The sequence below is a fragment of the Chenopodium quinoa genome, unplaced genomic scaffold, assembly GCF_001683475.1.
Source record: "Chenopodium quinoa cultivar QQ74 unplaced genomic scaffold, ASM168347v1, whole genome shotgun sequence".
NCBI lineage: Eukaryota > Viridiplantae > Streptophyta > Magnoliopsida > Caryophyllales > Amaranthaceae > Chenopodium > Chenopodium quinoa.
The window spans coordinates 305,680-331,742 of NW_018743051.1; the positions used below are offsets into that span (position 1 = coordinate 305,680).

Below are 26,063 nucleotides of genomic sequence, written 5' to 3' on the forward strand. Positions count from 1 at the left end.
AGAGGGAAGTAAAAAAAGAGGTAAGGAGGAGAGAGGAAAATGTGGCTTCCCTTGTTTTTGGAAGGAAAAGGTTTTCCATCATTAAAGATGGAATTTTCCACCCTTGAAAAATTGTTTTCCACTCCTTAACAAACCAAACAAAGGAAAATGGGAAAAAAATGGAAAATTCATTTTCCATGAAAACCTTTTACATCAAACCAAACAGGGCCAAAGTGTTTTTATAATTTATAATTCAACATTGTTGTATTTTAAAGGTTAATAAGTAAAAAATTGTAGAAATGAAAAACTGGGACAAGTTTGTAGACAGAAAGGACAATATAGTTTTTCATGCAGCCAAGAAACAAACATGAATTCAGAGAAATAAGACCTGCTTATAAAACAACAGTTTCTAAAGTATTGGCTAAAATAATCCACTATGATATCCATTTGTTCATAGACCATTAACCTTGCACTTGACAAGATCCACATTCATAATTATTGTCGTCGTTTGCCCAAGGCGACTTTCATACGTGTAGCATGTTATGCTATCATCTGCCTAAATAAGCATACGGATCCCAAATCGTAGAGCAATGATGAATGATCATGCATGGCCTGTGCTAAAAAGTTCAAAAGGAGCATTGATTAGTTGAGATGCTACACAGTGCTAAAACATTGAACCATTCTTTCATACAAAAATATCATTCAGCATATCAATCATGTATTATTTGATACAATAGTGAAAATTATATTTTTGCAAACAATCTCAAACATCTGGAAAAAAAAAAAACACACGATTACAGTTTTACACTGTTGAATTACATAGTAAATTATATATATGACTATAATGTGAAGGCACGGAGTCTTCAAAGATTCTATATTTTCCGTAAGATCATGGGGACACCGTGTTGAGGTTGAAGGCTGGTAAGAAGGAACGGCGAATGAGAATAAGATGGTGACAGCTCAAACGAGTAACGTTGTAAGATCATTGCAAAAGCCATCTTCACTTCAAGCAGCGCAAAGTTCTGCCCAACACATACCCTTGGACCCCCACTAAAGGGGATGTAAAAAACTTGGCCGTTGGTTACCTTAGCTACACCTTCAGAAAATCTCTCAGGGTTGAATTTAGTGGCATCCTCACCCCATAGTTCAGGATCAGTATGTACAAGCATTGTCGGTACACAGATTTGTACTCCTGGTGGCAGCATATTGTCCCCGACTTTGCTTGGTTTGTGGATCATACGATACATCAGAATCACAGGCGGGTATAACCTTAGGACCTCATTTATTATCATTGTCATCTGTATCAAAGTAATCACTCTAGAGTTAGGATGAAATAGAAGCAAATAAGAGTTAGATCAGTATGCTGCATGCTAACAGACTTCTGTACAAATCTAGAGACTAATCAGAAAAGCCATCATCTGAATATTAGTACTTACAACTTTCAAGTTGTTCAAGCTGTTGAAATCTGGTTTGTTCTGCCCAAAAACGCGTAAAACCTCCTCCCTAGCACGAGCTTGCCAGTCTACATGCTTGCCTAACATAACCATCATCCACACCAGCAAGCAAGAAGTTGTATCCCTCCCTGCTAGGTAAAAATCTTTGCACTCTTCAACTACCTCATCAATAGTTAGCCCAACATTCTTCTTGTTTCCGTGTTCTTGAACTGCCTTTGAACTAGAGTCTAACAAAATTCCAAGCAAGTCATCGTTGCAAGCCTCTCCCATCTCCATCTGATTCTCTCTTTTAGTGATGATATTGTTCATCAAAACTCGCATTTCATTATTGATTTCCTTCATCCTCTTATTCGTCTTAGTTGGCAAAAACCTACACAGAAGTGCATGAAAATGAACACTTCCATATTCTATACAGAACTCGGAAACTGCAGATAAATACCAAAAGTATGTAGACATACCTCAGTCCAGGAATGTAAACTTGCTGCAGTACTTTCATAGCAATTGCGATCTGCTCTTTCTGTAGTGTGAATATCTTCTTTCCCTCCTTATAGCTGCTACCAAATGCCGCCCTTGAGATAACATCACCGGACAAGTCATCAAGGTGCGGCCACACATCTAGCTCACATGATCCGGCAGATGACACCATTTCTTCCCATTTGGTGATCATTTCATTACAGCTTACATAGAATTCTCCTTGAAGGGCCTTCATCAAATTAAAGAAAAAGCAGAAAAAAAAAATCAGTATAATTCGAATGAGAAAAGTAAAAAACATATCTTGTATATTTCAGTTAGTTATAAGAGAAAGATGAGAAAGTAAAATGAACCTTGAGCTTCTCCAAATGAAATGCAGGGTTAACTATTTTTCGGTGTTTAGCCCATTTCTGACCCTCTAATGCAACAATCCCTTTGACAATCATTTTGGCAAGAGGGTTTGCATTTGGCTTCTGAAACTCTTCATATTTTGTCATTACTTCTTTTATCATCTGAGGTTCCATGATATTTATGCATGGTACAGGCCCAAACCATACAAAAGAGTTCTTACCTGCAAAATTATCGGTATCAGAATCCAAGAGTCAGAAATTTTGTGACAGTTAAGCAACAGTAATGACACCAACTGTTAGTACTTAAAAGCAATACCAAAGTTCTTAACAATCTGATGAGTGAAGGGCTGAACACGAGGCACAATGTCATCAGAGATTCCGATTGGACTTGAAAATGCCTCCTTTGTCATCTTGGAACTCTCCTTCATGTCTCCATACAACAGGCGATAAGGGTTACCAGAAAAGCCTTGCTTCCTTAGTTGCTTTTCCAGCTGCCTTGGCCTTAACCAAAGCCAATTTAGTACCCTCCATGATATCGAAACAAGCAGCAAAGCAAAGGAAGTTGCTAACAAGGCTATTATAGGACTCATCTTCAACTCAAAGATCGAGCTCTTAAATAAAGTAATAAAAGTAGAGAAAGATTAACAGTATTGAAAGTTTGATTGCTGTTTTTTGTGATTCTGCTTAGGAAGAGAAGGTTATATCCCTTTTTATAACAAAATAAAAAAAAAATGTAATAGGATTGCACAATATTTGTAAACACAATACAAGATCCTGCTAAAATTTAGTCCAATATTGAATGAATGTACAAAATGAGAACATAAGATATGATTTATTGTTATTGCTCTGTCAATTATCAGATATTGTTTTATCAAATCATCAAGAAATATATGCATGAGCTCAATATATCTAAACAAAGATTTGGAACGTAAAATTGAGTTGAGTGATGAATTTAAGATTATTCTAAATGGACTTACAACATAAGTCACAAAAATCACAATCTGATTGCAAAACAGAATTAGATTTTGTTTAAATTATATATATACTACGAGGAGATTAATGTACATAATAAAGTATATTGTATAATATCTTTGATTATGATAGGTTTGAACAAATTGCAACTAATTCCACAAAAAAGCATTTTTGTTGCTTGGTCAATGGCTAAGTAGTAGGAGTACATGATGACATGAGCAGCAAATATATTAATTTGTCGAAGTATATACATGCTGGTCAACTGACTGACGGGAAATAGGCAGCATATTATATACCGAGGTTGAGGTGATGGAGTAGTGGTGTCGCTCTCTACCTCAAATTTCATATGGTGTAAGCAATGGGGCTCATTTAAGGAATTTTAGTTATTTCCCCCCTCCCTTAGATGAGGTTCCTTTACCTTAAATACCTGTCTAATTAAGGTCATAAAAGAGTAGAAGTCCTTAAAATTTATGGAATATTTTAATTAAGTAAAAACCGTAAATTGTTTTAGGCTATAATGAATAAGAGTACAAGACCATGAATAACACAAGGTACTTACCATGTGTTTGACATTCTTGATTAAGTGGTAACAAAGTATAGGTTTCACGATAAATGCTCTGTATAATGTACACGTAACATTTGACAGTTCCAGTATTAGCAACAGCTTGTAAATGCTGCATCAATTAGGCCCCGTTCTCTTCACCTTAAATTTTGCTGAACTGAAATTATTTTTACTGAACTGAAATTATTTTTACTGAATTTAAATTATTTTTACTGAACTGAAATTATTTTTGCTGAACTGAAATTAATTTTACTGATTTTCTATTATAATTTTTCTTTAAGAAAACTGAATTTTACTGAACAGAACTTATTTTTATTGGACTGAACTTATTTTTACTGAAATGAAATTAATTTTACTGAACTAAACTTATTTTTACTGAATTGAAATTAATTTTACTTATTATTTTTTTTAAGGTGAAAAGAACAGGGCCTTAATCTATCACCCGAAATAAAGGGAAAGAAAACATTGAGATCAAGAAAGTTAAGGTAGCAGCTGAGCAGCTTGAAGATACAGATGAATAAATCACACGTTAAGAATGTTTCATACAAATCTATATCAAGCCAAGAGGTATCCAACGTTTTAAGTGGATATCCAAAGTAAAATCTCAATAAGCAAGCACTACACTGATCTATTGATTTAATGCCTATACATTCTGTAACATTTGCTTACATAAAAACCACTCTGACTATCCTCAAAAAACCTAATCGCCAGTTGACCGACAAATCAATAATACACTAATACAATTCTAGTAACAGGGTATGGATATTTCTTGATGCACCCCCAAGACACACAATAAGCCAGAAGGGTGAACGAATAATCAGAACCGGACCTATTAACTATCTGTCAACTACCTGTGGGTTGACATAATACTAGGACTTCAACCATACCACATAAATCATCCTCACAGCCCAAGTAAAACCCTGATACAGGGTGTAGCCCAGATCGCATCACTTATCTCCAACAGTCCATGATGCTATGATCCTTTTGTCGTTGTATGACTTATCATTGCCCCATCCAGGGGAAGAGAAGATATTCAAAATTCCTAACTATGCCATTGTTCAGCTAACAGCTCCATTTTCTTCGGAGGTAGCAAGACTCAATACGGGTGGTGGGGGGACTGGGTTGAAAACATTTGTTTTGAGAGGAGAATCATCTTTTGAGGTTATGACTTTTAATGGCACAACACTAGCCTCTTGAGACACAGTTTCCTGCTGCTGCTGTAGAATTTCCAACCGTTTCAAAGATGGAGCATCGCCTTTACAGTACCTGCGCCAAATGTTTCGATATACCTCCTCTAAACCAAGAGTAAAATTCGCTCCGTCACAGACTGGTGACTTGACCATAAGATCCCGCAAAGTCATCCTTAAATTCGAGAGGGCTGTCACATCTGAAGCCAACTGAATTGCCAGCTGAACATACTGATCTTCAGTCTTGGCAACCAGATTACCTAACCCTGCATAAAAAAGGAGGCAAACAGTTTTAATTTTAAACACCAAAAGATAACTTTACCTATGTCCAAAAAGAGGTTCCTTTTCTATATAAAAATTATACTTTAGTAGAAAATGCAAAATTTTGGAATGTTATTTATATTCCCTGAACAATTTCTCGGAAATGGCCTGAACATTCTTTGCTGAAACTGCAAAACGCTTACTTCCTAGGTATACATGTAGGAAGAGTAACTTATGTGTGCAGGGAGGGAAAGGGCACTTTTGATGTGATTGTTGTGGGAATTTCCTATTCTTAAGGAAGTTCCATTTCCTCCATCCTCACTATGGTCAGCCAAAACATTTCAAATGAGCAATTGAAGTATAGCTTGAACAGCTCAAAGCACTTTAATCCAAAAATAAAAAATTAAATTAAAAAAAAAAGCTCTAAGCACTTCCCATAAAGTTTAGCTTCATCTGTCAAACACCAATAGCTGAAGCACTTGCTTAGAAGCAATAACAGCAATATACACGTGTGAAGTTAAATTGGAACTTCTATACCTTAAAATAAATAAAATAAACCAACAGACCTGTGATCAAGAATTTGATACTGAAACAACAACAGAACCAATAGAGATAACTCAGATCAGCATAAATAGATATATAACAATTTGCTGGCTGCAGCTTGCCCAAAGCCAATGTAAGTGTAGAGGTATCAATTACCACTTCAGTATTAGAATAAAATTTTGGAATTGCTGTAATAATTATGAAAATGATGAAATGCAGTAAATTAACCTGCAAAGAGAATGAATATGGAGTACAGGCTGTAATTTCTTACCGACTTTACTAAGGAGACTAACACCAACATTATGAGCATGCACACTGCCAGCCATGGTAACACAAGGAACTCCCATGTAGAGTGACTCACATGTCGTGGTTGTTCCAGCGTATGGAAAAGTGTCCAAGCTACATAAAGACAAGAGTATAAAGTATAAGATAAATTACATGTACCACAAAGGGAAAAAGAGCGTAAAGCCACATATTATAAAGATATAAAGAACAATTATAAGAGAAGCTTTAAAATGCTAGTGATTAGCACAGCATGTAAGAGAGAGAATCAATGCAATTCAATTGAAAACGTTTGGGTAACAAACTTGACAAGCAAATAATGCATTCAGCATAAAACAAATCAGATAAAAAACTAATTATGTTTGCAGTGCTTCAATATAGGTGAACAAGAGAGATCAAACAATGAACATTGAATTGCCAAAAGGAAATAACAGGATACACTCAATTTGCAAGGAAAGTTGCCAAAAGGAATCAGAATTTGATTAAATGAATAAAATATGGGAACATTGAGTATAACTATATGACCAATTTTAAAACATAAACAAAAAAACTCCATTTTTCATTCATTTCACTTTGGTCCAGAGGTACCTAGACGGCTAGAACATAGTTTAGTTCCACTATCGCTACATGTGAAATATACTGCTCAAGTCCGTTAAACTAAGTAAACATAACTGGAAACTCAGGGTGCCTGGTCCAATTCAGTTCAACATATCGTATGCGTTCATTATGTGTTCACAGGGAGAGGGAATGAGCGAATTTGATGACAATAATGGCTGGCGAAGGCATGCCCTAAGTTCATACCTCCGTGGTCTGAAATCAACTTCAAGGAACCAAGCTTTTACCTCAGATTTCAGAAATGAGATAAAAATCAATCAGGATTGCCCAAATCTAATCAAAATGAAAAAGGCAAAAGGGTTGTTGTGGTCTATGTTACTCACTAGGCTAGAAGAGTCATATAAGAGTATGTGTCCAGTATTAGACACGATCATCTGCTGAAAATTTTGCCAAATTTTGGTTCCAAATGAAGTTTCTAAGTGCCAGCAATGTCCAAGTGTCAAATACCTAACATGAGTGCTTAAAGTGAAATGAAGAGTCGAAGTTATATAAGTTTGGTTGTACAAGGGGGAAGAGGTAGAAGAAGGGGGTGGTGAGAAAAGCTTCCGTTATGCTAGAAGTTTGAGAATGAGCATAATTGATTCAGTATGTTGATGAGATTATATCTGAAAATACTTTTGTCTGTTTCAGGAGCAATGGAGCTTATTATGACTGTTATGACTTATGAGTACATTTGCATCCTTGTTCCAGAGGAGTGATCTTTTGAAGGCGAGAGATTTTAAGCAGATTAGCCTGCTCACTTCAAAAAAAATCCTTGCAAACAGAGTTGGTTTTGTTTTGACCTCGCAAGCTCAGCGTGATTATAGAGGTTGATAAATTCTAGATGAGGCTCTCGTGACTGAGGAGGTGATTGATGATTTAATGGTGTTCAATGAAATGACCAGGAAAATAATGTTGTTGAAGTGGGCCTTGAGCAAGCGTATGACAGGGTACATGCAAAATTTCCAGGATAAGGTGACGTGTGCAAAGCTTTTGAGCATGAGAGGGGGAGTAGATTCAAGCCTCAGTTTCTGTCTGTATTCACTGGAGCAAAAAGGGGTTGAAGCAGATTCCATCTTCCTCTTTCCTTGGTTTATATAGGTAATGATCCTTCAAATCTACAAGCAAGAGGTTGAGTAACCTTGAGCACTTTAGGGTCAAAGTGGTAGGTTCTGTCTCTCACTCCCACTTTGCAGTTTGCAGATCTCCACAAATCTAAAAATGTTCTTGCTATTCTTCAGAAGTTTAAAGTTGTTCTTAGGCTCGAGATTAATTAAGAGAAACCATCACTTAGCAACCTTGTTTGCACAATAGATCAAGACCCTGCTCTGCTGGTTCAGTTGCTTCCCCTGCTAATTGTATGACCCAAATATATTCTAAGTTATTATCTTGGAGTCCCATAAGAGAAACCATGAGAGAACCTCTTTTTGGAACTCTGTGTTGAAACAAGTTTCTAAGAAGCCAACCAGATGAGAACGACGTAGTTTACTATTCTTCATAAAGGCACAGAAAGTACATAACTCCCATGCAGTCCTATTTGTTGAAAGTTTCTCTATAACACTTGTCTCTTCTCTATTAAGGGTTTAAGGATCAGGCGATGTTGCTAAAAGTCTTCTGTGTGTTATGTGTTATATTATTAAATCAAGATGAGATAGCTATTTAGTTGGGTGAAATAAAATTCATAATTCTAAAGAAGGTAAGACAGGTCTTGGAATTTGATACCCAAGGATGTTTCCTAGATCTGGGAAATAATAACACTTTGATGCCTGATTATTTAAAGCACGTTTGGAAAAAAAAAAAAAAACTGTCTCCATAGGAATGGCAACAGGCACACATGCCTCTCAGACACCTTTTTTATTCCTTAACAGCTAAACTTGGTAGTTGGTACAGTATAAAGTACATGGACTCCATTATAGGAATAAGATCTAGACTTTAAGAGTTATCCTGCATCTATAATTTCACCCTCATCTAAATCATATCTCCACTTTACATAAAACTCTTAAACTCTAAACTTTGATTACCAAAAAAATGATGTCTCATAGTGGATTCTATAGTGCTATCTCAGGCTCCCCAAATAAGATTACTCTGTCAATATTTTTTCACAAATTCCCCATGTAACTTATAATAAGCATATGACAAACATCACTCTTCCTTTCTTCAACCTTTCAACTAAATTTGTAAAACCAAGGTCCCGAAGAAAACTAAGACATCAATAGGACAACATGATCAGAAAGGCTCAACACTAACAACAATCTACAAAATTGAAGGCATGGCATAACAAGGCTTATCTCCTGATGTTCCAGTCTTTGCTCATAATTCAAATAGTGGGAACATTTCACTCATCTGTTCTTCCATTGTGAATTTGTGATATAGCTTCCTCTTTTGTGGAACTCATTTTTTGTGATAATAGGAATTAGATAAAGTTGTTGACATATTTCTTAAAGTAAGATCCTGGGCCCAAAAGCTCCTAAAGAAATGAAACCGGAGAATAAAGCAAAGGCAAGAGCAGTATCAATCTCGCATTTGCAGGTCCAAAATGCCACTTTTAGGAGGCATGACCATTTCACCATTCGGCCATTCCTAAGAAATTGTATGGAGAGACGGCACAATTTCTGGGAATAAAACTTAAAACTGAAAGAGTGATAGTTTTTGTAAAAGTGTTGTAATTTTACACCTTTATTTTTGGTGTAATAAAATGTTTAATCTTTATGATGACAATATATGGGGATTAGGTATGACTAACATCTAGTGTGATTGCTTTTAGAGTACTATTGACCCTGGTACAGTGTACTTGTATTTTCTTGTATTTATGAATTATTTCACTTTCACCCAAATGCTTGAAGAAAAAAAAAAAAAAAACCAAGCATGAATGAGAGAAAAAAAAAAAGTCTATAGGGGTAGGGGATGGAAGTATCCACATTAGGTTGATTAAGAAACTGAAATATTTTCAACGCCTCTCATAGCAATTTAACCTAGTGTGAACAGGCAGTCATAAGCTGATGGACATGCTAATATAATTATCTTAACCATATATAGTTGGAATCTATCTCTAGTAGGACCATCACCGTACTATCAAACTTACTGTCAATGTCATTACTGTGCAGATGTATTGTCTAGAAGTAGCAGCATTACTCAAAGTCTGTACTGTCCTAATGGTCCACGAGAATGTACAAGGATCACAGTTCCCCCCCCCCCCTCCCCAGATGAATAAGCTCAGCATCACATGAAAAAAAGGAAAGGAAGCATAGCAATACCTTGAATACCACAAACACAACAGATAGCATAACTCCCTAATCAACACCAGTGACGTACATATCATGTAGAGAAAAAAAGAACAAGTTGTTTCTGATAACTAGAGGATTAAATATATACACTGCACATCAATGATATAGAAAACATTATGCAGAGGTTGGAAGATGGGGTAAAACATGGACACGTTTCATCATGTAAAACATATGCAAGAAAATCTGGGCCCTTACCTTATGTCCATGAGAGCATATGCTTGCAGGTGATCATGGTTTAGAAGAATCAAGGGTAATAAATCAACACGAACAGGATCCACTCCCAACTGCTCTAAAGTGGAAAGAAATTTATGTCTTATACTGTCGCAACAAAAGGGTTTGCATTTCACCACTAAACGTGAGTTTGGTACATCACACAAAATTCTAGCCCAAACTTGCAAAACTTTAGGTGTAATCTGAAAAGTAGGCAGAGAGAAGCATTACTAATGATGTATTTCAAGAAACATGGCTGACAAGTTCAAATAGACAGGAACGCACTCATTTCCAAGGATAAGAAAAACATACCTTTGCTAAATTGTTAAAGCTACCAAAAGTGACGAAGCCATTACTTAGTGCTGGAGCCGCAGAAACAGTGCCAGCTTCTGGAGAAGGTGTGTAACATAGAAACGAATCTGGTAATCGAACTAAATCCTCAACATGCCTGTCATCGACAGGTTAGTAAGTACAGTTCTTAGTAGCAGGCTTTGCCACTGCCAAAGGAAAAGGTAACATGTACAATACAGCACAAATACATCCAGAGAAAAGCAAGTGTTAAGCCAGACATACTTCTGTTTTGTTTCCGGGGGATCAGCCAGTGCATCAGTAATTCTGTAGTCAATAGTAGGTAAGCCAGTGGTATTTGGGTAACCAATCCAAGTCACCTGTAACCCAGATGGATAATGAAACAATTGAAGATGAAAATCACTATTAACGTTAATGTAGGTTATGACACTGTAATTTTCGCCTATATAATAAACCCCCAAACATATAGCAGCTACCTACCATAATAGGATCCTTCTACCCCCAGCCCAAAGTTCTTAAATAATAAACATTATTTAACGCAAACCATTAAGAACGTGTAATTTAGTTCATTTACTATCTCCAACAATAATAAAGTCATCAATTGATTAGAAAGAAGCTTCAGAAAGTCATAATATTAAGTCCTCGTATAACATCAGAAAATCAAAAACCATCATGGGGCGCACTTAGAGCATCTTTCTCTCAAGCTTACCTGCAACGGAGCAGGTCGACAAGCCATTGTTCCCAATTTATTATTCGCTGTATGCCCAGTCAGTTCTACAAAAATATCAACCTTGTCTTCTCTGACCATTTGAGCAACCTTTTTCTCATCTATGCCATATATATCTCTCCAGACTCCACCCTTTTTAACGACTTTCTCTCGAAATCTCAAAGTTTTGGCATCTGCCTGCAGAAACAACATGAGCAAAGAAATCAGGCAAAACATCAATGGAAACAATTATCAGAATTTGTACAGGGAAAATGCTTCACCACTAATTCAAGATGTCCTTGCAAATAAAACAGTCAAGCCAAAGAATATTTTTTTTCCTATTTTTTTAAGTAAACAACAACATGAAAACATACCTTCACAACTGCTGAGTAAACAATCACTTTGTAGCTCGAGTAGTCATGGTGTGCTAGTGGTGCTTCAATAAAATACGATACGGAGTGGGTGAAAAAATCAGGGGAAACATAACCAACAACAAGAGGTCTCTCAGGTTCCTTTGGATTATCCCATGATGTATACTGTGGATACAGCCTTGTGAACCGCCGACCCCAGTCTCTGCAGAAGCATAGCTCAATTTAGATGAAGCAGAACTGAAAGCAAAAGCTTAATTATTCTGGCATATGATACTTCCCTACCCTAGTATCTTTCCCTTTAAGTGAAAAAAATCCATTGAAACAAGGAGAATTCCAGAGGGGAGGGGGGGGGGGGGTTGGGGGTTAAAAAGGCAACTGAAATAAAGCACCCCCAAACTGAATAAAAAAAAAAGGCATGCCAGTGAAAACCTCATGAATGAGCCTGAAGTGCTGTTTACTACACCACGTGGTCCCACACAGATGCTGAGCAGCTGAGTCAAGTGCTCACTAACTCGTGTATTTTAAGGTTTTAGAGGCATGTGTTTATTTCAAATCTTGGATGGTTGTCAGATTTCAATTTCTAAGGATCTCCAACTTTGTCCTTGACCTCTTCACAATCAGAAGGAAAATATCTTTAAAACTAAGTATCCTTTATATCAGTTACTTGTAGTACTTAATTTGATGTGCTTTACATTGACCATAGAGGATAGTTATAATTACCAATTTACCATTACACCACTGATAGGTAAAAGGTGATATATTGGAAGTCTAAGCAGATTACTTTTAGCTAGAAGATAGAGTTACTCCAGCCACAATATCGAAAAATTCCCTTCAATTGGAAATAATGGTCAGTGTCCCTGTTCCCAATACCTAATATGTGGGACAACTTCCTCCAATATCCCTTTAATCCTTTGTAACAGGATTGGGGGGGGGGGGGGAGGATTCACAATAGTTACATCGTGTCCTGCATTTCCCATCATTCTTTCTAAACAGCCATTTCAGAAATCCCTATTATTACTACTTTCAAAAAGGTGACTACTATTTGTAATCATACTTAACAATGTGTATGACTATAATTGCCAGATGGAGGTAGAAGTAATACAAAAATAAAAGGTACTTAATTCCAAAATATGCTATGAGCCTATGAGTGATCATAAACTAATCCTTGTAAGACATAAGAAGATTTTGTATTCAAAATAGTACAGTGATAATTCCAAGACATAGATAAAAGGTTTCTAATAACGAAATCAAAAAAATTATGTGTCACATACGTACAGAGCGTCTTGTCCCACACAAAAACACACAAGAGTTCGACCTATTTGTTGTTAAGGAGGCGAGGAGAGTTGAATTTGATTTTCCATAATCACAGTTCTATTATATTTAAGAAATATGTATTGAGGTGATGACGCTTGAGTATCAAACTAATTCAAAAAAAAAGGCTAAGAATACTTAGAATCGGCACAGACCTATGAGCCTCGTATAGCTTGTCATCATCTCCTTCATTGATGTAGTTCATAGCAAGTAAACGATTCTGTAAGAAAATCAGATTACATTTAAGATGATATTGAATACTAAAGTCATGAAACAGAAGACAACTCATAAGATATCTCATAACACTCTAAGGAAATTTCTTCCTCTTTGATCTTTTCTCCAGGATGAGTTCTAGGAATCTCATCCTTTCAAAATAGCAAACAAGTTCAAACTAAATGGAAGACAAGGCAGTAGAAGACATGAAACAAGAGCCCTGGATTTTCTAGCACAACTACAATTAGCTGAAAAATTGACTGATATAGCATGTCCACAAAACATAAAAATACACCGTAAGCCCCCACAGTTGTACATAGTTCACTGAAATAGACTCAACAGCCTCAAATTAAGAACCAGGGACCACATCTTACAACCTTAAGACGGGTACCTGAGCCATCCTGAATTTTTACAATTGGAAAAAAGTAAAATGCCTTCTCTCGATAGAAATATCCTGAGTTATTCTCACATAGTCCCATGTTTAGCAGTTGGGATAATATGCAATTACAAATTAAAGCCTATATCTAATCCTGGCATCTTATATACAAACATATGTGCAGATTGTAGATGTATGACGTCTCGTGCAGATTGTAGATGCATGACGTCACTAATACACAACTAGACTTTTATTGGACAGAAAGAATTGAACCTAGTTCTTCCCCACCAGGAGCTACATTATATAGCTCCAACCCAAGCATTTAACAGTCGAGTTACATTTTCAGACAACTGGAAGAAAGATACCTGGCCTGCATTGCGCGAATCAGGATCTATCTTCAAACATTGCTCATAAGCTTCAATAGCACGAGAAATCTCACCAGCATCTCTGTATAGAACTCCTAAAAGTACCAATGCAAAAGAATATGTAACGTTCCCGGAAAAAAAAAAAAAATAAATAAATAAATAAATAAATAAAAGTATCAATTACCAGTTTTACAATACTGATGCAATTTTAACTAAATTGCTACTTTAAAGTCCCAATGGAATATTGCTAGTTAGTTTTGAATACTGATTTTATAACTTTAAGGTCTATCAGGCACAATCTTACAAGACACATAAAAAGGAATGGAGGTAGAACAAAGCACCATGTTTTCTTTACCCACTTTTAGCTTTCTATGATGGAATCTTTTGAAGGTACCATCAAAATCCAACCTAATCAAAATTAAAGAGAACTTGTAATATATATTTTTCCTTACTTTGAAAGGTAAAAGAATCATTAAAACCCGAAAAACTGTATCAACCCTCTTATTGGTAATGTACTAACAAAACAGCATAACTCCTAAGCACTCTCAGTAACATTTCAGCAGGGTCTAATGTATAATAATCAAATTTACCTGTTTGTCAATAAATTTAGGTACAGCAATATTAGGCACAAATTTGAGAGATCTTAAATGGAACGTGAATGCACAACTATTTATCAGTACATACCTAAATTATTATACGCTTCAGCATAAGTGGGATTTGCTATGATGGCTTTTTCAATCATGCTAGCAGCAGCATCCATTTTACCCTGCATTAAGAGGAAAGACTCAATACCAAGTTTTTATATGGTAAAATATTTAATATGAATTAAACATAATATATACCTGAACTGTATAAACAACACCAAGATTATTCAGAGACTGGGAGAAGTTCGGTTTAATTGACAGAGCCATCTGAAATGCAGTAGAAATGAAAGATGTTTTATTGTATTGAGGAATTGATCATTGGCACTATGCCAATAACAAAACACAAAACCATTTGAAATGATGCACTTTATATTGGAGCTACCTGATAGCACTCGACTGCCTTATCAAGATTTTCACGATCTTTGTAGATAACCCCCAAGTTATTGCATGCTTCAGCACATTGAGGATTGAAATGAAAAGCAAGTTCATAGAAAACAATTGCCTGCAACAAAAAGAAAATAAGTTTCCTCAAAATCAGGAGACTACTCCTCCAAATACTGTTAGCACTCTTAGAAGCAACTACTTGCCTTCCAAAGCTACACCACTTCTATATTAATGTCTCCTATACTTTTTTTTGTTCACCTTGACCTTTTTTTTGTCTCACAACAAGATTCCAAATGGGAAGAACAAATAGAATCGGAGAGAGTACTATTTAATGACAGGAAAATTGGAAAGAAATAGAATGCCACGTGTCTCCTCATTGTTTTCCCTTTTTACCACGAGTTTTCCAGATTTCAATTTCAAGCGCCACCCTTTTCCAAATCCTTTCCCTTCAATTCAAATGACCCTAATGCCCCTTCATGTTCTAATTTCACACTATATCATCAATTCCCAATTCATTCTCTTTCCCCGTTGAATGATTCACTATGATATCTAAGCGCAAATTGTAATATAGGGGAAATTAATAATTTCTAAATTTATAGCAGCTTATAACTCCTTTTTTTTTTTTTGAAGAAATAACATATATAACTTTATTACCATCTTCAATGTTTTTCTGCATGGTCATATTACAAAGTTTTTATAAAAAAATAAATTAATTAATTAAAAAAAAAAGTCACTTAACAAAACAAAAGCTTGTGCACCACATGGGGTTAGAACTAGTTTTATCAAGATAAAGTACATTTTAAGATGGAATAACAATTTCACACACACACACACAGAGACAGAATGTAACTTACATTGTCAAACTTCAGCATTTCACCATATGCAACGCCAAGGTTGTACATAGCATCAGCATAATGCCAATTGTAGAACAGAGCTTTTTTATAGTACGCTACACCTTGTTCAATCTCACCCTCTAGTTTAACCTGAAAGTGAATGTTTTGAGGAACTTAAAATAAAAAATAAAAATACAATGCAGAGAAGGGAAAAATGAATGGGTTTTCAGATACTCATGGAATCAAGAATATACAAATAATAACCAAAACAGATTAGTGAAGATGCATCAATAATTTTTAAACTGAAGGTCAGCTACAGACCTACAGCTGAACAAGAGAGCTGTGAGGAAGAGGTAACAGACAGCATCAATATCCTTTTACCTTTTATGACAAGTAATAAGAATTAGATTTGGAAGACGGGGACAGAAAAAACTTATGCCCTCAAGCAATTATGGAGCATATTATCAACAAAGTCAACAACAGTGATCCTCATACGCTAACACTTGATCCAGCTCTACAAAATCTTCAAAAAGGCTTAAAAGCATAAACAGGTAAGCTATTTCTTAATATAGGTTCGATAAGGAAACCATAATCCATATTTCAACTGCCTCCAAGATTCACCAGCCTCTCTCTCAAAAATGTACAACACAAACACGTATTTACAATATATATATATATATATATATAGGGCGAAGTTTTCCTGTTAGCTGCAAGGTATATACAAGAGAAATAAAACTATATTATACTGAAACCTTTCCAGAATGCTCAAACTTAAGGAAAGCTTAAAGGGGATGATAACATAGTAGACTGAAGAGAAGGGATATAATCTTTGGGACAAAAGGAGTAGAATGTGAAGATCTAATCCAGGACCAGGAATACAGTAAAGCTCACTTTCAATTGAAGCTTAGAGCACCTTATGTAACAACAATAATGTAATTTAACACTAGAGAGCTCAAATGTCAATAACTACAAGAAATAAAAGCTTCAAGATAAATCACTATATAACATAAGAAACAATGATCAAAAACACTTACTATAAAACATAAGCTAAATGATGAACCACAACATACCTTTGTTCCCAAATCAGTCAGTGCTATTGCCATATTATTCTTAGCAATCTCAAAATTTGGAGACACTGCTAAACACCTGAGTCAAACAAAGTAGTACAACAAATCAAATTATATACAGATTACATTAGCTACAGTTAAAACATTTACACAGTTGCGAAAATATGATCAGAAATACAATTTTGAAACATTATCGTAGTAAAAACCTAACAACATTTAAGTGCAACTCAAAGTTTATTTCCTATCACCATTAGTATTTACCCTGCCCTTGGGAAGCTCAATTGCTTGCAGCCTTACCCTAGATCATCTATTATTAGCAGACCTTGCCGAAGATCAACTACTGCAGAGATGCTTCTTCTGTATAACTTCTTAAATCACTAAAACTTGTAGAGGAAAGAATCCTCGCGAATGCATGTCTTCTCACAAGTTAAAAAGTGAAGATAAAACACAAAGACAGCCAAGCACATAGAGTCAGAGGAAGGCTACCTCTCATAACATGTAATAGCAGACTCTAGATCCCCTCGGTTCTTGTATATGACACCCATGTTGCAGAACGCTTCAGCATACATAGGCCTTTCTAGTGCTGCCTTTTCATAACATGTGAGGGCAGTGTCATATTGCATCATTTCGGAATAGACAACACCAAGGTTATAGTATGCTGGCTGCATAAATAGCATATAAATGCTTAAACCGGTATCATTTGAAAATTGCATATGCTTTAAGAAAATAAATAAGGTACCCTTACAGCATAATGTGGATCTATTTTAAGAGCTTCATAGTATTTCTGAATCCCTTCTTGAGTATTTCCAGCAAGCTTTAAGCTGGTTCCAATATCAGTCAGAACAATTGCTAAGCATTCTGCCGCTGGCTTATATGTTGGATCAGCTCTCAGAGCCTTTTGATAAGACTGTAAAAAGCACAAAATAAACATCTCAACGACAAATTAGAGCAAAGATAAGACCCAGATCTACTTTACGACAATCGCAACAAAATGCATTTGATTTTCACATTTCATTGTTTACTATATTCAGTTAATGCAACACATAAGAATGTACCATATAATGAGGATATATTATCCCCCCCCCCTTTAGGTATTAGAAAGGGTAGCCACCCACATCATCTTGTGACACAATGCAAACGAGAATGACTTATTCAACTAATATTTACTAGTGGTAGTTGAGTGGAAAAACCTTTAACTAGGTTTATAAAAATATGCAGCAGTACTACACTACTATCCAAAAAAAAAAAAAGTATACAACTTTGGCCAAGTTGAACCAATTTGGAAATGCTACATCCAGAAAAGATGGTGACAGAGGAGAATATGCACTAAAGACGACTACATACATTGTGTACCAGCACAGCCCCATAAAGATTGTAAGCTTAAACAAGATTGACTGAGGCGGCAAACCAAAGCTCAACAAATTTTTTATTGTTAAAAGACTTAAACATAGTACAACTGTTTAAGTTACACCCTCCACAGTGTTTAACCTTTTACAGGCTACAACCTTTATAACAATAATTTACCATGCCTTTTAAAAAATAAACTTCCTCTATTTCTTTGAAGTTGAAACCAAGTGAAGTGGCACAATTTTAGTATAAAAGAGAGAAAAAAGAAAAAGGAAAAGGTGCAAGAAGATTAAGATCACAATTAATTATGAAAATAAAGTTTGGTAAGTTGATTCATTGAAGGGGCATTGCGACAGTTATACAGCTTCAAAATTAATTAAAATTGATTGATTGCAATGTATATGACATTTCCGAAAATGGAAGTGATGCAGCTAAATTTGAAGCTACATGTAAGACTCAGATTTGATAATCACAATACAAAGTTCATTTTAGGGCTCCTAAAACAATTTGTCTCAATTCAAAAACATTTTGAAGATAAGAGAGAGAAATTTAAGGCACCCAAGAATCATTCCTAGTAAACAAGCAAGAGATCTAGTAATGCAGAACTGTAGATACCTGCAGAGAAGCATAATCTAGGAGTGATATTCTTGTTAGTGGAACCAGTGGATTCACTAATTCACACTACAAATGTATATTTCATCCATAATAGTCCAACTGAATCAATTTTAAAAATACAAAGAATTCTGGATTAATTGATAAGAAAATTTTAATTCTGCATGTTTTTTGTCACAATTTCCTAAAGTCACCACTAATCATCACTTAACTAGACTCCACGAGTATCATAGCTCCAAAATGAAAGAGATAAGACTGAGTGTCATATAGCCGGGTATATGTATAAAATCTTTCTAAATTATTGTTACAGCTCATACAATTCTTACAACACTAAAATGATCTATTAGTGCTTACAATTAGAATCTAGCAAAAAGTAATGCTAGAATAAATTTATCAGGATAAATTTTGGACAAAAGGTCATATGCCAAATAGAATATGTCAGCATTGAAATAGTGCATACTACATAGTTACGTGGTAAAAATATTAGACAATGAAAATAATTACTATAGGGTAAGCATCATTGGGTTTAACTAAAAAATCAGTGTCACAACATGAAAATATAACAAAACGAACCAGATTTACTACTAGCCTCCTCAGACTCTATTCTCTAAATTGGTTGCTTCTATCAATCCTTGCAATTGCAAAAAAAATCCTTATGGAAATTAAAATAAAAACAAAAAAAGAGATAAACCTAGTAAGAGATGAATGAAGTGTCAAATTGAGAAACAGCAAAAGTAGTCCTCAACTAACTAAACAATCACAACTACAAGTAAAACCCTACCACAAAGGGGTTCCTAAGTTCCTAAATAAAGAAAATGGATGAAAATAGGAGTCAACAAACAATCACTATCCTGCAGCATCTAGGTCCTTGGCATCCTTCACATAGATGCTTTAGTTAGGACCACTCCTAGTGTTTCATTCCAAGTGTTTTGCCATATCAACGTAGAAAAGACTCTATTCTAATGGTTCGAAAATCTCGCAGCCAATAGACATTGGGAATAACTAGAACATAACGATCAACCACTAATGTTTCCTCATTCTAGCAAGTAATATGGAGTAGAAATGTAAACAATAAGGTTTACACCATATTACATCCTTCTCGTGCTATTTCGCCCACTCCATGGGACAATTTAAAATGTCAGGTTCTCATAATGAAATTTCAATATCCTCCAAAAGAGAATTCACTTGTAATTGCTTGCTTTTCATTTGAATACAACTTCATTTAGTAAATGCCAAAAATGACATACATTTGTAAGTAGGGCATTCATATCCAAGTATAATACTCATATAAATTCCAATTCTTCTAGCCTGTAGCAACTAAACAACATGCAAATGCTGATTTTGGTCAATTGCCATTCACCCAATATCTACAATCTACCAGACAATGGTCAAAACTAAAGTAGCAATTAACATATTATACATATGGATAACATATGTTTATAAAAGCAGATTCTAATACAACAAATAATCCCTTGACATAGCCAGGGTCTCAGGAATCCAAAAACACACAAAAAAATATATACAGGAGGAACCATTTTTTTGGATACATAACAAAGAGATAGGTAGAAAAGAAACTAATTTATGTCACCCGTGAGAAAGAAAAGTGCAGGATGTCACCCATGAAACCCACAAAAAAAAAAAAAAAAAAGGAATGCAGGAGAATGTCTCAAATTATTTTTCATAGTTCATTAGGTCAGGAAAAATGCAAAAGGTATACAAGGATAGATGTGTTCTGATTCCAAAAGCACTCGTGGGAGTAGAATCATTTATGGTTGGCCTATGGGCTCAGAAAGCTTAAAAATTCATATTGTTGGTTTATGCAACATCACTAAAGATTGGAAAGCATTATTGTATTAATCTCCATTGTCTAGGAGGCAGGAGCCGACATCTTATTCACGTCAATGCTCAACAATTCGCTATCCCATAACGTCAAGTCCCTTACTTTTTTGAGGTCCTCTTGGCATTTCAGAGTACCTAATTTACATAGTTTGGCCAGTTCATGTTTATAAAGACTTCTAAAGTAGCCAAAAATAAAGAAGACTAACTGATTATGCTCCCTTATTCATAAATAACTAATGATGCATGTATCTGATCCTACACCTTGTATTATAAGCTATGCTACACACAGTTATATCATTGCTATACAACCAACAAGCCACCCGATACATGAGCATGATCCACCCTGCTATAGTACTACATCATAGAATCATAGCTATAATACAGCTCAGCTGTTCAGAGTGAAGCAACATAAGAAGCATACCTCAGCAGCATCTACCAATCGACCATCATCCTTGTACAAAATACCACAATGCGTAAGGGCGCAAGCATTGTTAGGATCAAGTCTTATTGCTTCGGAGAAACTCTCAAAAGCAAGCCTCCCCTGGTTTTGCATTTGCAAGCATATCCCTTTTCCTATAAAAGCTTCTACATTCTCCTTGTCCTTGTCTAGCAATATTCCTTCATATATTGCTAAAGCCTCGGCGAATTTATTTCGGGTACGAAGAATGTTTGCATAAGAGAGACTATCCTTCACATCAAGTTCCTTTTTCAAACTACCATTACAATTCGGAGACCCCGACCCGTTTTCCGTTGTTGGACAAGAAGTTTTCAGAAAACCATTCTCACATGGTGGTGATTGCTTCTCAGGACTGTTATCAACCAGCTTTTCCATCCAAGCCATACAAATAATCCTGATTTCTGGAAAGAACTAACAACGTCAATTATTTTGCTGCATTATGTATATACAATCAATCAAACCCATACAATTAACTAAATAATCCTTAACTAGAATAAAGACTTCAGAATCAGCTACATTTCACAAAAATTCACAGAATTGTGAAAAAACACAACAAACCCATTAACCAAAATCACTTCACAAAACACAAAAACCCTACTTTCGTAACATGCTGAATCACAAAACAGCTAAAATGTGTCAAAATAGTAATAAAACCCCAAAACCCATCAATGGCAAAAACAAAAACATCAAAAGGGGTTATTTTTCCCGTTTAAATTATCAAAAAAAATGAATACAAATTAGGAAACAATCACTGCTAAATAGAATTGAAAGAAAGGCTTACATGAGGAAGAAAAGGGGAAATTAGGGATTTGAAAACCACATTCGAAGCAACCCAACCAAGTGTAACCACTCCGTATTATTGATGATGAGAGAGGAAGAGAAAGTGATGGTAAAAATAGGAGAGAAATTGATGGGAAAAGAGTGGGTCCCACCTCTCTGTTTTCTCTCTCTTGTTCAAAGAACACTCCCAGAAACTGGAAAAGTAACAGAGAAGGGACTATTTTGGAAGGGGGAAATGGCAATAAATGTCAGTTGGGGAAGAAAAGGCTTCGCAAACGGCAAAGAAGCGTGTAAATTGTGCGATGACATGTTGGTGGGAATGGTTCTTGACCAAAACCCACTAAAACTTAATTCTCGATTTATTGTAAGCGGGTCGGAGATAATCACGTTTTGACCGTTACAGAGAGGCGTTAATTTGGAATGTAATCTAGGGTCAGAGATAGTCAATCCTAACCGGGTTTAAGTCATGCAAAATTATCCTGAATCAAGTCACTTTTGAGTTAGGTTGGATACGTCTAGTCATATCGATTCATTTTTAAATTTCTACGCTTACAAACCTCTAATTTTGGTCTAGTGTCATCTCTGAAAATGTTGTTCACCCTGGCATGTTTTGGTCACCTGATAGTATTTTATTTGAACAATTACTAACGTTCCTAAGATGTGGCACACTCCCTTTGTTGATTTTCATTACACACATGATTAGTATGGAGTACTCCATATATAAATATGTTATGGAGTACTCCATATAAATATGTCTAGTTTTTAGGTGCTCTTTGTTCTTGTAATTTCCTTTCCTCCCAAAGATTGAAGAACTTTGGGATGAAAGGAAAAGGTAAACCAAAGTTTTCATTTGTTTTATTTTATATGATTTTATAAGTTATACTCTTAATGATCGTAGTCTTAATTAACGAGCTCATATTTTGATCAAGAATTTTCACTAACGGCAAGGAAATTGTCTCGGTATATTGTTTCCAAAAAGTACCTTTGTCCTATATTAGGTTTTACAGTTTTCACTTACAATTGTCCCAAATTATATTAGTTATTATACTTCCTTTTTAGAAAAAGGTTTCACCATTATTGTAATGCATCTTTCTTTTTGTTACAAAAAGTCAAGACCCACTCTTTCTTACACATTCATTAAAAAAAATTATGCTATCTAACTATCTTCTATCCCACCTAGGGATGTCAGTGTGACAAATCAGATCAATAGGAAACTCGTCTCAATGGATCTTTGTTTTTACTATTTAAATACATCTACGTTTTCTTTAAAATAATGAAAATTATGAAACAAATTATAAAGAAGCAATTGATTTGTAAAATTTGAGATAAACCTAATAATAATAACTACAAAAGATACATTATTAGTATAAATCTATATATTTATGGCTTTCAAAATCATTAAATCAAGAATTAAAAACCAATAGTATGTCAAATAAGCCCGATTTCCCAAGCGAGCCCTATTTACTAACAAAATCTTCATCTCAAATGGCATTTTGAAAGTTATGAGCAATTTGGTGAACCTTTGACTCTTTTTTACATGCTTACTCACATTGTTAGTATAAACCTTTGACCTTTCTCATCAACAATGATGTCAAACAAACTTTAACACCATAACAAGCACCATGCCAAACACCATAACAAACTCCTATCCCACCACCACCATCTTTGTCGCTGCTAAATTTAATCAAAAACCTTAAGAAAAATGGTATAGTTAACTCCTAAATGGTAGGTGTTGTTGTGTGAACTTTCCCTCCTTCATTGATTTCCTCGACATCTATTGTTGTAGAATTGTGAGGCTCCATTATTGAGGAGAGATAACGGTGGGTTAACATTGTCAATCTTCTGTCTAGGGGTGTTCATTCGATTTTCGGTTTGGATTTAGGCCAAATCCAATCCGATCCGAAATATAATTTGGTTTTATATTTGTCAATTTGATCCGTTTCGAATCACTCTTTCAATCTAATCTGAATTAAAGTACGATTAATTGAATCCAATCCAAAAATCCGAATTAAAATCCATAATTTATAGCATCTAATATACTAGTACGATAATATAAACATAAGAATGCAATTATAAATATAATATTTTGTCCAACCCTTAAGATTGAGGATTTTTTTAGAAAATAACACCACAAATTAAGTTTTTTTTTTTTATAACACCACATTTTCTCAAAGTTTTATTATAACACCACATAAAAAGTTAATCTTTTGATATCACCACCAAAATTGTTACTCCATTAGTAGAAGACTAGAAGTGTTAGTAGGGCCCACTGTAACAACTACTTTCGGGAACCCCTTTTAAATATCTTCGATTATCCTCCTAAACGTTAACATTTTTGCAATTGTAGAAAAATTTAGGTTATCAAATTGGGGGAAATTGCTGAAAGGAAACTCCAAACATAACCTAATTGAAGGAATCAACAACCATTTTAGATTTGGTTGGTGAAGATTATATTGCTGAAACAAGGTAAGTCTTCAATACTTAGATTGTTCTTAATTCGCTAATGGAAGGAAAATTTGAAAGGTTATTTGTGATTAATTCCACTTTATACTCGATTCAACATGCAATTAATGTATAATTCATGGTGTAATTGTTTGTGTTATCCCCAAATTATCCAATTTTAAAATTAGGGTTTATCAGAATTTTCAATTGGGGGTTTTCAATTTTTCTGGACTGAATATTTGATTCCATCTTCAAAGCTAGTCAATTGGATTAGAATATAGGGTTTAAGGTTTAATGTGCATGTCATACTGCTGCAGGCCATGTATTTTATAAGCTCATCTCCTTCAAAAGAGAAGAAGTGTCAATGTGGTGTTCCTTTTGCAAAGTTGACTAGTTGGACAAGGGAGAATCCTGAAAAAAAATTCAGATCGTGCATGTTTCATGATCCTGTGACTGAAAGCAAGGGGTGTAAAGCATTTGAATGGGTTGATTTGTAATACCCCATATTTTTAATGTATTTTATAAATTATTTATTTATTTGTAAAATATATTTTTTTTTGTTTGGATCAAACTATTTTAATTATTAGATTATAAATAAAACAAGTACTAATACTTAGGTCAATAAGTATTTAATCCAATTGTAGCCCATCTTCATAATAAACTCAATCATCCTATTTTTTATAATTGGGCTAACTATTTTATTATTCAACTCCATAAACCCAAACCTATCCAAACCTACTCTATACTATAAATACTCTTCCAATCCCCAAAATTTGCCACCCAAAAAGTTAAAGAGGTAAATCTACTTATTTTTTTTCCTTTTCCTTTTCCTTTTCTTTTCTTATTTTTTTCCCCTTACTTTTCTTTTCCTTTTCTTCATTTTACGTGAAAGAGCCAAAGGGTTGATTTCAAGGAGGACTTGTTGTTGTCGCCCCCACCGCCTACTGCTGCCACGTCACCACACTGACGACCTCCAGCCGCAGCAGGCGTCCACAAACCGGCCACCACCGTGACACCCTCCTTCTCTATCCCCTCTTTGTTCTCTTACTCTGTTATTTAGATTGATCTTGGTATTTAGTGTTCAAAATTGTTTTAATTGGTATAAAAATCATGTTTTAATGATTAAAAAGTGTAATTTCATATTATTTAGTTGGGTTTTAATTTTCAGATTTTATAATTCTTTAAGTTAGGGTTTTAAAGTTCATAAAGACTTGATTTTTAGGGTTCTTTTATCAATTAATTTGGGGGTTTTGAATACCCATTGATTTTGATTATTAACCAAGTATAAAGATATGATTTTTATGTTTTTAAGGAGTTTTTAACAAAGTAATATTGCTGGAATTTTAGTTATAGTAGTGGTATTGTTATTTTAAGGAAAGGGTTTAATTACTCATTAAAAGAGAAACTAATTAAGGGTTTTAAAATAATTTTCAGATTATTAAAAGTTGTTTAAAGTGAGTTTAAGTTACTGAAAATTGTGTATACAAGGGTAATTAATATAGTATTATTGTCCCTTTATGTAGGATACTTAGTTCATAAATTGTTGTAGTGTACTCGACTATTTTAATAGCTTATTTGAGGTATGTTCACGTACTTAGCATATTTTTGATGATGTAGTAGCATGCTAGATGTGATTAATTAATTACAAGAAGTATCATGCTAGAATTGGAATGAAAATTGTGATTTGGTTGTTATTGGTGATTGAATTATGAAGCATGATTTATTTGTGATGGATTAATGGTTGGAAAATAATAGTTTGGAATGTTGAATATGAACCACACTTTTATTTATGGTATGATAGGAAACATGTTTAATTAAACTAAATGTTTAATTTGGTTTGTTATATTGAAAAAGAACT

The 26,063-nt window shown here is 34.8% G+C and overlaps 2 protein-coding genes across 3 annotated transcripts; both read right to left on the reverse strand.

Annotated features, from left to right (window-relative positions):
* Positions 1-644: 644 nt before the first annotated feature.
* Positions 645-3,035, reverse strand: LOC110730968 (cytochrome P450 CYP72A219-like). The gene is made up of 5 exons (XM_021910815.1): positions 2,571-3,035; positions 2,258-2,475; positions 1,892-2,136; positions 1,416-1,803; positions 645-1,277 (listed from the first exon to the last, which is right to left on the reverse strand). Exons 1-5 carry the CDS (start codon positions 2,842-2,844, stop codon positions 852-854), a joined length of 1,551 nt encoding a protein of 516 aa, XP_021766507.1. The 5' UTR covers positions 2,845-3,035; the 3' UTR covers positions 645-851.
* A 1,233-nt stretch (positions 3,036-4,268) lies between these two features.
* LOC110730969 (probable UDP-N-acetylglucosamine--peptide N-acetylglucosaminyltransferase SPINDLY) lies at positions 4,269-22,078 on the reverse strand. 2 transcript variants are annotated; one of them, XM_021910817.1, is made up of 18 exons: positions 21,765-22,077; positions 20,948-21,384; positions 17,474-17,635; positions 17,215-17,390; positions 16,732-16,807; positions 15,683-15,811; positions 14,827-14,946; positions 14,643-14,711; positions 14,485-14,566; positions 13,801-13,895; positions 13,002-13,066; positions 11,539-11,737; positions 11,168-11,362; positions 10,723-10,817; positions 10,462-10,597; positions 10,135-10,352; positions 6,051-6,178; positions 4,269-5,241 (listed from the first exon to the last, which is right to left on the reverse strand). In XM_021910817.1, the coding sequence occupies exons 2-18, from the start codon at positions 21,365-21,367 to the stop codon at positions 4,847-4,849; spliced, it is 2,760 nt and encodes a 919-aa protein (XP_021766509.1). In that variant the 5' UTR covers positions 21,368-21,384; positions 21,765-22,077; the 3' UTR covers positions 4,269-4,846. The 2 variants fall into 2 exon arrangements, with proteins under 2 accessions (XP_021766509.1, XP_021766510.1); XM_021910818.1 differs by having other exon boundaries at positions 4,847-5,241; positions 20,948-21,394; positions 21,765-22,078.
* Between the last annotated feature and the right edge of the window lie 3,985 nt (positions 22,079-26,063).

Excerpts from the sequence above, each read along its gene's own strand:
- LOC110730969 (XM_021910817.1), bottom strand. The coding sequence starts at position 21,367 with ATGGCTTGGATGGAAAAGCTGGTTGATAACAGTCCTGAGAAGCAATCA. Across the intron at positions 14,567-14,642 it reads GTGTTGTTTATACAGTTCAG|GGTAAAATGGATGCTGCTGC; the intron begins GTATATATTATG and ends CTCTTAATGCAG. Across the intron at positions 5,242-6,050 it reads TAGTCTCCTTAGTAAAGTCG|GGTTAGGTAATCTGGTTGCC; the intron begins GTAAGAAATTAC and ends TTTTTTATGCAG.
- LOC110730968 (XM_021910815.1), bottom strand. The coding sequence starts at position 2,844 with ATGAGTCCTATAATAGCCTTGTTAGCAACTTCCTTTGCTTTGCTGCTT. Across the intron at positions 1,804-1,891 it reads GTTTACATTCCTGGACTGAG|GTTTTTGCCAACTAAGACGA; the intron begins GTATGTCTACAT and ends ACTTCTGTGTAG. Across the intron at positions 1,278-1,415 it reads GCTTGAACAACTTGAAAGTT|ATGACAATGATAATAAATGA; the intron begins GTAAGTACTAAT and ends ACTTTGATACAG.